The sequence below is a fragment of the Cariama cristata genome, unplaced genomic scaffold (genome assembly GCF_000690535.1).
Source record: "Cariama cristata isolate BGI_N322 unplaced genomic scaffold, ASM69053v1 scaffold4807, whole genome shotgun sequence".
Lineage (NCBI taxonomy): Eukaryota > Metazoa > Chordata > Aves > Cariamiformes > Cariamidae > Cariama > Cariama cristata.
In genome coordinates, this window is record NW_009626958.1 from 3429 (window position 1) to 14983 (window position 11555).

The 11555-nt window shown below is 39.7% G+C and overlaps 1 protein-coding gene across 1 annotated transcript; it reads left to right on the top strand.

The window, feature by feature from the left end:
* The first annotated feature begins 816 nt into the window (after nt 1-816).
* ATP6AP1L (ATPase, H+ transporting, lysosomal accessory protein 1-like) lies at nt 817-10048 on the top strand. Its single transcript, XM_009704242.1, has 6 exons — nt 817-849; nt 1027-1113; nt 2877-3118; nt 7346-7396; nt 8132-8375; nt 9601-10048. The coding sequence occupies exons 1-6, from the start codon at nt 817-819 to the stop codon at nt 9901-9903; spliced, it is 960 nt and encodes a 319-aa protein (XP_009702544.1). The 3' UTR covers nt 9904-10048.
* Nucleotides 10049-11555: the final 1507 nt, after the last annotated feature.

Sequence of the window (11555 nt, forward strand, 5' to 3'; positions counted from 1 at the left end):
TTATCAAGGGTACATTGGCTTTGGGATCAATTTGCCCTGTTCCTGTGACATTCACTAGCCAAGGCTCTGAGTTACATTTTGAATGTTTTATTGAATGAAGCAGGAACAGGAGCTCTCCCTGGTAAACTTGTTGCAGACTTTAAATCCAGATGCGTACAGTAAATATTTTTCTCCTCTCTTCTAGTTCACCTGTGTTTTCAGATCAAGATTCTCTGCAAAGAAATGGTAAGGCTTGGGCATGGGCTGAATGCCTGGATACTGGTTTTGTTAGTGTGGATGTAAAAGATCTTCATTCCCAGATGTTGCTTCTATTGGCATTAGTGACTCTTCTGTCAAATGTTTTGTTAAAGCATATCCCTCTTTAAAAACTACCCTTTAAAGGATTTGCGTGGTTAAAATAATCATTGACTGACTGACTCTAAGATACAGTAAGAATGTGGAAGAAAGAAGAAAGAAGTATTCACTTTTTTTTTTTTTTAACCAAATGAAAACAGAGTTAAATGTTTTGAAGGATGGACCTGTGAGAGAGTCCGTGAAATGATCTGTCATCTGTGAAACTTCACTCTCCTAGCAAGTAGCTGGGCCATCAGGTTATTTGTCACAGCTTCCCATCTCTGGCCAGTGCAGGGAAAGAAATTCCCACCCATAGTTAACATCCTTTTGCTATGCGATTCAACACACACCCTTTGACAATAGCGTTTGCTGTATGACGAAGGAAGAAGCTTTTGTTAAGTGTGTTTGGGATTAATAAATACATGTATAGGCTGAATCCTGACATTTTTGGGCACTGGGGTTCTTCTCAGTAAGGGTGGCAAGATGTTCAATGAAAAAAAGAGGAACCTTGTACAGGTAAGGTAAAGTAAACTAGAAAATGCATGTGTTCAAGGGAATATTTGCACCAAGCCAAATGTTTTCCAAAAGAAGATCAAGCATTCTGAAATACACATTTCATGCAGGGATAATTATTATGTGCATAAGAAGATGGAAGATTATGCTTTTATAAATGATTGTATGTTTTCTTTGTAGGCTAATAACATACTTTCTTCTACAGGTCAACATTATGACAGTGATATGAAGCCAAAATTTAATGTAAATCAAGTAGCAATTACACAGGTAATGTTTGAAGGACTGGATCTGTAAAGTTTTTTCATCACACATTTAGATCTTTCAATTTGCACTATTGAGTTAAATAATACATTGTTGATAAGAAATAGCCAACAAAACTGTCTAAATCGTTGTGATATGGTACTGATTCACTACCTGCTCTACAAGATACCTTCTGCTCTTCTGAGAAGTGAGGTGAGACTTCAATTGCCATTGCTGGTGCTGACTGACAGTGGGTTTGAGCACACTGGTCTTACTGAAAGAACCAAATCTTATCATCCATATTCTGTACAATGCCATTCAATTGCTGCAGCCAGTATTTTGCTTGTATCACTTTGTACTAAAAGAGTAGCTGAAGCAAAATTGCAGGTTGTTTAAATTTAGCTGGAGTTTTTCCTGAGTCCAGCCTGTGCGCCTTGTCGAAAACTGAGCACAAAGTTCTTCCTTACAAAAAACCCTGCAAGTGATGCAATCTAATGTAAATACTCTGTTGATTAAATCTCTCTCATCTGTACTTCTGGGAAGATGACCTTATCATTTATACAAATGACAGTCGTAGTGAACGTTTCTTGCTGGCTGTTGCATCACGTTTTCTGACCATGATCTTACCTTGCTTTCAGCTTATTGCTGTGAGTACTTACTGATTTTAATCCTAAAGCAGTCTTGTGCCATATGTAAGGTCAAGTATCAAAAGGGGTCTTTCAGGGTCTGAGCTGGGAGACATGATTCGCTAATCTGAACAGCAAAAAAAAATCTCTCTTTAAGCCAAGACAAAGCTTTGAGGCTTAACCGCATCCCTTCTGGAGCCTGGTAAGATGCTGTTTATGACTGGGACTCAGAATACCTTTTTTGTTTGTACATGATTTGAACTTGCTTAGTCACATTACATGCAAAACAGCTATGCAGGCATTGTATACATTATCATATTCAGACAGGACATATGTGCAGGTGGAAGAGAGCTGGTGTCTGGAAATTTTCCTTTGAAATATGGAAATGAAAGTTATATTTTTAAGTGCTTTCTGAGCCCTGACTCAGTGTCTCAAATTATATTGCCTGACAGCCAAATTGTCCTCCTTTTGGTGTGAAATTTGGCTTAGAAGGGATGGCATTTTTCTAATATCTACAGATGATATGGAAGCTGCAGTCTCGAGGTTTTAATCTTGCGAATGACTGACTTTCTAAAGATAGGGATTCATACTTGAGCCATCCTGTCCTGCAGCATGCATTTTCCTGATTTTAAAGCCATCAGGAGCCAAACTATCTGCAGGTGGATGTAGACTTGGACAGTCCTTTCACCTGGACAGCTGCCTAGTGTGCTTTCAGCATGGTAGGCTGTGTCATTGGCCCAAGCCAAGTCCTCTTTAGCGTGTTGAAGTAATTCTTACAGGTGTCCTAGAGAGTCTTCTGCTGGGGTGAGTACCTTGTGATTCCAGCTTTGCTTCAACTATTTATATTGGGCAGCTCTACAGTGTGCTAGGGTGAGATGGGATCATGGTAAGAATATGGTTTGCCTCAGTGATACTACTCTAGTAGAATAAATATAACTTGGCTTTCTGGCCAGTTGTGCTGGAGCTAGAGGTCTGTGTGGTGCCATTCCCATGGTGGGAAGGGGTTAGCCAGAGATTTCTGTGCTTCCTCAGTTCAGTACTGCTGCAGCTAAGAACTGGCTTCACAGATGCTCTCCAAGTGCTGGTCTCATTTATTCTGGTAGGATGGAGAGTAACCCCTGAAATACACATCTTCTGATACTGATCTTTTATGTGGTCAATCAGGTTGTCAGCTACAACTTGAGCAGGAAGGGACAGTGGGAAAGAGCATCCTGGAGGCCGTTCACCCACAGTCACTACAGCCCTCTCAACGTCACGATTAATGGCATCCCCTGCATTCTCTTCTGGGCCAAGAGGATCACGATTAAGTTTGAAAACCACACACAGCTGGATTTGACAGAGAAGACATTTGGTGTCCATGCAACAGTGGATGTTGGAGATTCAAACTGCAGTGAAGATAATGCAATGTAAGGTGGTATTCTACTCTGCCAATGGAACTAGTCCCAGATAACAAGTCTAGTAAATACATAATGAAGGAAAACAGACCTTGTAGTATGTGGTGTAGAGCCCCCAGGGCAAACTCCTTCCTATGATGTCCTGACATTGCAGGCAACAGGACAGCATGGGTTATATACTTTCAGACCAGTCTTTCGTGGGGCACATAGATGTACATAGCTGTCTTCATCTCTTGCAGCGGTGTAGTCAATCCTTGTGGCCAGCCAGCGTTACTTTCAGTGGCTCTGAGGCTGAAGCTGTTGATCTCTTCAGTCTCCAGCTGTTTTACATAGCTGCTTGGGAGATTGAATAGTGGATCCTATGCTGAATACGGGGGATTGGGGTGTGGCTGTGCATGACTACTTGTCCCTTCATAGGATGTCTGCCAACAATATTGTAAACCACTGGTACTGGATGCAGATGTGTATTTAGAAACAGAGTTAGGTAGCCCCAAGTCCCAGGATGTGATACATGAGTTACAGAAGCCCAAGAGTGAATTCACTACAGGTTTGCACGTGACCTGAAGAGCCTCCAAAAACCTGAACTCTACATCCCAGTCTGTCATGACTTTCTTCAGCATTAATAGCATTTAGCAGCTTTGCTCCTGCTAAACCAGATTGAGAGCTATATATTAACCTAACTGGATCCAAAATCCTCCAATCTCATGGCTATACAGGAAAGCCATGTAGTTTTTTTATAATTTCCTTTGCCATGTACCTGACCACTTCTCAATCTCCATGTAGTATGCTGGATTGTTTCATGTCTGATGCCAGGTCATTGATTTCACTCTGGTAGGCAAGAGTCTAAAAATTAGGAGGTGGATAACTAATTGGGCATGTGCTGAACATGAGTGTTGATTCTACCCCATAAATGATGTTTAAATCTGTAATGACACACAACAGTAAAAACAACATGACCAAACCCAGCAGTTTTATTTAGCTCCTATACAACATTTCACCTGTACATCTAAATATGTTTCCACAGAAAGTAGGTGTTACCTTTTCCTGATTATGCTTCTGTGAAGAATAACACAAGGTGAGGTTTTAGTGAGGTTACAAGAAAACTAAAAGTATAGTTTAAAAAGAAGCCAGGTTTTCTGGCTGTGTTATCATAGTATTCAAAAAGGCAGTCTGAATTTTACATCATCAGCATGTGAACTAATCCAGCACTACATTTTGACAGGCAGAGGCAGAGAATAGAATAATATGATTTTAAAAATAAAAAGTATTAACATTCCTTATTCTCTTCTGGTCTGCAATTGAGAAATAATTTTAGTCTTATTAACAATGATTATGAACTAACAGAAAATATACCTATGCAAAAATAAGGATTTCAAAACATGTAGCATAGTTTTATAGTTGTTTGTAAGGCTTGAAAAATCAAAAAGTGCAATGGTGGATTGCAAACTCCTACTGGAGCTGCTGTTTGGAGACTGTTAGATTTGAGCAGGCTACTCTGTCTACCTACCTGTCACTGGTACCTCTGTAGTCTGGTTACAGTAGTGGATGCTTCACTCTGTAAATACAGAGTTCCAAGAAATTAGGACTTCTCCTGGCTGTGGCTGGGAGGGAGATAATTCTCTTGAGTTTTGGGTTTGTGGCAAAACCAGTGTTGATAACAGACCATGTTTTGTTTGGCTTTTGCTGAGCAGTGCTTGCACAGCATCCAGGATTTCTCTGTTTGTCACTCTGCCCCCACAGCAAGTAGGCTGACGTTGGCAAGAGAATGGAAAGGGACAGTGCCTGGACAGCTGACCTGAGTTGGCAAAAGTTATATTCCCTGCCATAATTACGTCATACTCACCAATAAAAACTGGGGTAGAGGAAGAATAGGTGGGTAGGGGTTGTGTCTTCCAGGGTGGCCATTGCTCAGAGATTTCCTGGGCATTGGTCTGCTTGTGGGAGATGGTCAGTGATTACCTTTGCAAAACTTTGGTCTTTTTTTTTTTTTTCCTCTTTCCTTCACTTATTAAGCTCTGCGTTGATCCATGAGTTCTCTCTCTTTTGCTCTTCCTATTCTCTCCTTTGTCCTGCTGTGGGGTGGAGGGGGCAGAGTGAGTGTCTGCATGGGTCTTAGCTGCTGGCTGGGGTCAGCCTACCACAGAGCTGTATATTCTGCTTGATGCGTTATGTTGGAAGATATTTGGGAATTTATAGAATGCATTATTCATTAAAAAAGCTGCAGGAAGAGTCACAAAGCAGAACTACTCTACAGCATACACTTGACCTGCCTTTTTATCAATGTTGTACTGTATCTGAGGTTTGATCTCAAAATCTGTGGATACAATGCCATCTTCTCTGCCATGTCTTCTGATCTTTCTCTTTGTTTCTCTCATAGTTTTCTGAGTAACCTCGAACAAGGGACACAGCTGCTAAAGGCAGGCAGGACCTTGATGCTTAGTTTGAAGCTGAGGCTGGCATGTTTTTTCTGGAATCAAGAGATGTACTGTGACTACTGAGCATTTTTTCCTCTTTTCTGTGGAGAGAGGAAATTGCTACCCCTTCCCAATGGTTTTGCTTTCTTGCATGTTCTATACTTTGCTTATTTGGGATACATTGAGAAGTACTACTCCCACTGGCTCCTGCCTTTTGAATGTGCTCCAGAATCCTAACCAAGAAAGGGCATTCCTATTCTGAGCTCTCGCTAGGAGGGATTTGGTCAGGATGTTTGACAGATTGCATGAACAGATCTGTGGCCTCTCTGCTAGATTCCATGTATCAAGTAATTAGAAACTGTATGTTTCAAGTATTCATTCATTCACTGTCACTGACAACATCTAAGTACTGACCAAGGTCCCTGTATGTAGAAATCATGCTCTATGGGTAGGAAAATGGATAATTTGGGCTCATGAGTCAGGATTAGGCCCAGCGTAATTGCCAAATATGAGTTGTGGGTATATTTTCAGTCAACCTGCATTTGACTGTAGCAGAGAAGAAAGGCAAAAATTGGCTTGAATGTTGCTCTGTAAGCTTAGGTTTAAGGACTCACCTAAATTATGCCAGTTGATGGCTGAGTGCTTATGTGTTGCATTGCCCAGTTTTCCTCGTCCCAGAAAAGTGCCTTAAATTTCTCCCTTCTCCAGCTTTCTTTGTTAAGACAATACTCTGTTGTGGCTTTAGGCCAGCTTTCAAGCTGGTTTATACTGTCTAATCAGTGCAAAGTAGCTGGAAAAAATACTTAACACCAAACACATATGCATTTGCTCTATGAATATAATAATCCAACCTGTGCGTTTTTTCTATGCGCCAACTCCTGGATCAGGCCACTGAGTTGAATGCCATATTTGCCTGTGTCTAATCATCAACTATCTATGATTTCCCTTTGTAATAAAGCAAAGGATAGTCTAGATTCAGTGTCCTGGCTTATTGGACCAATGTTAGTCGAGGTACAAGAAGCAGTCTAGATCTCCTATGAAATCATAGGTGTAGCTGTTTTTTTAAAATATTCTTCAGCTTTAAGTTTGGAAGTCTTTCAGATGCTGCATGTTTTCCCTCTGTTTTGTCTCTGACTTAGTCTGAAAAGGTTACGTCAGCAGTGAGAATCTATTATGCAGGTTTTAAGAGGCAAAATATTATTGTTAAGCCAAAAAAATATACACCACTTAATCATACAGTGCTACAATGCATTAATTCCAGAGATGGTAGAAGGATGGTAGAGTATGCCTTAGTTTACAATTAACCTGCTGGGACCTTTCCCTTTAGTGAACTTCAAGTGCCCATGCTTACTGCAGATGAACTTGTAGAGCTATCTCATGGTCAGTGTATTTATATTGCTCTAATGATACATGTATGAAATTTGAACTCAAATGTCATCTGCATTTTTTATGCTCTGGTATTAAAAGAGATGAGAATAACATTGCTGTTTACACTTTCTGATGACATACAGAGGTAATACATGACTAAGATGTCATGGCTTGAGAAGGAGAACACAAATCAAATGGACCTAATTGCCAACTAATTTTGGAAGCAGTGGGATTGAACTGTGTTGAAAGTTAAACATGCAGTTCTGTTCTTTCTGGATAGTCTAGACCTCATTCAAATTAACAGGAGAACTACTGGATTTCACTAGAGGAAGATATAATAGTTTCAGGGTTTTTTCCCACTGCCTTCAAAGGTATACTGAGCAAAAGGTTTCATGAATAACTGGGCTTAATCTTTTGTGCTGCACACTAGCCTGACGTTACTTGCTTTTTGACTTAGGCTTTCTCTGAAGTTTGGTGACATTGGCAATCTAAAGGGACTTGCTATTAGGTAAGTTTATAAGATAAAGAAAAGATTAGATAATCACATGTTAATATACATTGTTATGCAGTTGCTTGTGGAATTTGTTTTAGCAGAATTTGTGTAAGCAAAAATAATGTGATAGAAACTGTTGATTGTATAATCGAGACACCTGCATTTAACAGGTCTCTCATATGCCCGCCTTGTTTTATTAAGGCATTTCTTCTTCGATTTTGACTTTTCTATTAATGAGAAAAGTTTGGGTCATCTCTTTTGACTAGAATCTTCCCATGTCTGAGATTTTTGCTAAACCTTGCTATTTTTTGTCCTTGCTAAATTTTTGTCTGAGAATTTTGCCACAAGAACTGACAGTACAGGTTGCTCAGGCATCAGACTGACCAGCTGTATGTTTGCTTCTTGGTGATAGAAGAAAACAGCATTTCTTGATAAATAATTTTCCGTATCTTGGATGGAAGTACCATACCAAAGTTGCATATAGATTTTTCTCAGTCATTTAGGAAAAATCCCTCACATTTCCTCTCACTGTGTAAGACAGCAGCAAACTCCTTCAGCTGCAACAATGAAGAACCTCAAATCACTTTCCAGACTCAATAGGAGGAGCTAGAGCTTACACTTACATAAATGGGTGAAACTCTGGTAGTATCACTGTGTCTTCTGAGGTTGTTCAACATGTGAATTTAGTAGTTGCAGCTCTTAGTTACACTTGTTTTCTTACTCATCTTTCTTCCCATGCAATATTTTCAGATTTTTATTAAGAGCCAGCTATTACCAGGTGTCTGTTCAGAACTGGTTCAGTTTACACAGACTGCAACTTCTTTACAACCACTCCATACAAGCAACGTTTAATGCAACCAGAATACATGCACCAGCAAGTTACTCCTACCACTGTGAACATGTGAGCAGCTTACAGAGATATGATGCACTTCTCATACCCAGCTCTGCAAATGATCTTTCAAAGCTTTGGGAAGTTACTTTTATTGATTTCCAGGTAATGTCATGGACTTAAGCCAAATAGATCCCATAGGCAGACTGACGGGAAATTTTATACTTCACTACCAAGAAGGTATAATGACCTTCCATGTACAGTTTACAGGATCTCCATGGAACTTGAAATAGAAGTGAAAACTTAAATTATTATACTTACCTTCCTGTCAAAAGAAATGAAGGGCTATATAGATTTTTTGTAGTCTTTTGCTTGAGTTTCCCTTTAGTGTGGGGAATGAATTTAACTTTCTGGTGACATCTCTCTGAGCTGGTCTCTCTCTATTGAAACCCAGCTTAAATAACAGCATCAGTCACCAAGTATGGGATTCATCTCACTTAACTTTTGATGTGTTGTAATTTTAACCTTGTGTCCTGAGTATAGTCACCCCAGCCTGCCTCTAAAGCCAGTGGATAATTCCCCTGACTCATCTTAAGTCCTTATTTTAGGATGAGATTAATAATCTTCTGAAAGTGCTTATTTTTCTGTGTTTGACAATAAGGGAGCCTAAGATATCTGGACTAGAATGTCTTACTTTTAGATACCTAAGTCATACGGCATGAAGAGCTGAAAAAGGGGATTGAGGGAAAAAACTGATCCCTTTTTTCTCACCATGTGATAAATGCTCATGGACCAATTTCATAGAGCAGACAGTCAATTCCCTGAATGCCGATGTGGTAAACTGCATGGTAGAACTGCAGCCACAAATAAAAGTTACTGGTATTTGCCATAGTTGAATGCAACTTCATGTAGTTAACTGATTTGCTGCCATATACCACACATTTGGATCTGGTGAGAAAAATCTAATATTATGGTAGGCAATTGAGAATGTTTCCTTGTTTGTCATGTTGAAGTTTATGCAGTTTGAAACAGAGACTCTAGAGATTCTCAACAAATGATGCTGGAAATGCACCATTAACTTGAAAGGTACCATGCTTGCAATTAAATATTACTAGGCAATCAAGAGTGGTCATGGAAGATTTTGTTTCAAACATAACTGCAAATCCTTTAGGCAGCAGAGTGAAGGGGATTAGAACAACTGTCGGTTTCTAGAAGACTGACCTGGATAAGCTCTGAGCATTAACTCCAGCTAGCACTGATAGACACAAATTTGCAATATGCAGGTATTAAATTAAAAATTCTTACTGCCATCAGGAGCAAATTAATAAAGTTGTTTGTAACTGAGACGCAAGTACTTTATTTAATATAAGCCCTTTTGTTCTCTTTGTAGATTCAAGGTTTTAACATTCAAGAGGGACATTTTGCCTACGCGAAAGATTGTGCATCCCTCTTCTCTCCAGCCATACTCATGGGATTGGTTATGTCACTGATTCTGCTGCTGGTTCTTGCCTATGCTCTTCATATGTTGATCCACTTGAAATCTCTTGACAGGCATTACGAATGCAAAGCTTCTCCTGCGTATTTTGCACAGATGAAAGACAATGACATGGGAGATGAGAAAGAGCCACTGAGAAGCAGTGGAAATGAGTCCTATGAATTTAGAAACCAACAGTTCTGTAAAATATATATTTAGCAGTGTGCATCTGTCTCAGTGAAACAAGTGGTATTTTCTTCTGCTGGCACTGTCATATGTAGTTTGTACGGATTTTTCACCAAATGATGGAAGGAAAAGTAGGTAACAGACTATTTAGCCAGTTACTGTCTGTTATTTATTGATAACTATCTCAAAGATGCCTTGGGAAACAAGATGAGAGAAAAAAAATTCTATTGTGAGCAAGAGATTTCATGTCATGGGAACTTATTCCTGTAGTACAAAACCAAAATACATTTTCTTTTATCCAGCTTATGTAGTCTTGAAGAGAGACTCAGTAATGGAGAATTTGAAATTAAATAAAGATACAAAAATTTGAAAAATAAAAAAAGTTGCTTATTCTTTCAGAAGGCAAGATTTTTCCTGGTTTTGCATTTGCTTCATCCACCCTGCTCTGTGTCCTGACCAAACAGCATCCATTCCTTTCTCAGTATATATTTTCCTTTCGTTTTCCAAATTACATCCCCTCCTCTTTGTCCTCATAAAGTCCTTTGCCTCCTTCAGTCCCCAGAGACATATAAGCTGTGTATTATCCACTACATTGATGAAATAGTGATGGCTCCGGTACAGCAGCATCTTGGTACTTTTCTCTGTCTAAGCTGGAGGTTTACGATAAGGATCTAGTGGGAGAACAGTAGACATCTGGTCAAAGGCTTACCCTTAACTTCCCGGCTCAACTCCACGCCAAAAGACGGATTATGAGCATTATACCCTGTAATTCTAGGTTAATTTCTTTTCTATCAAATCCCATCAGTCTCCCTTGGGAATTTTACCTGAATGGAGATAGCCAGTGCTATAATTGAAAATATATATAAACAAAGTGGTGAAAGATCCCTGGCAGTGAACAGGATGCTGTGACATAATTTTCACTCTTCCTTCTGAGTGTTTTAAGATACTGTCTTCCCATTCATTCTTTCTTCTGTCAAGAGTCAAAGTTTGGGAATTCCAAATTAGCCTGTAATTTGGCCCTGACTTCTAGCAAGGCAGAATGCAGTAATGTACTAACTGTAGTGCTTTTAGGTCACAAGTAATACAAACCCCAGCATGTTAGAAAGTCTTCTCCAACAACAGATTTAGTAAACAAATTCCTCTTTTACTTTAGATAATACATCTAATTAGTTTTTTGTGGTCTTTGTAAACTATAATGCAGTGGTCTTTAAACACCTTGGGAAATCATAGAATCATGGAATCATAGAATGGTTTGGGATGGAAGGGACACTCAAGATTGTGTGGTTCAAACCCTCCTGCCACGGGCAGGGACACCTTCCACCACATCAGGTTGCTCAAATGTCCAAAGATCCGCTGTTTATTAGCACAGATGGCACACAGACTAGATGTGGAGTCCAAAGCAGTTAGTTGATTTAGGAAGGCACTTCAGATGAAAAAAGAAAACATCTTTGAAGCATCACCAGATGTTTCCTGGAGAAACTGGCAGCTCATGGCTTGGACAGGCATACCCTTCCCTGGGTGAAAAACTGGCTGGCCGGACGTGCCCAGAGAGTGGTGGTGAATGAAGCTAAATCCAGTTGGTGGCCAGTCACAAATGGTGTTCCTCAGGGCTCAGTGTTGGGGCCAGTTCTGTTTAACATCTTCATTGATGATTTGGACGAGGGGATCGAATGTACCCTTAGCAA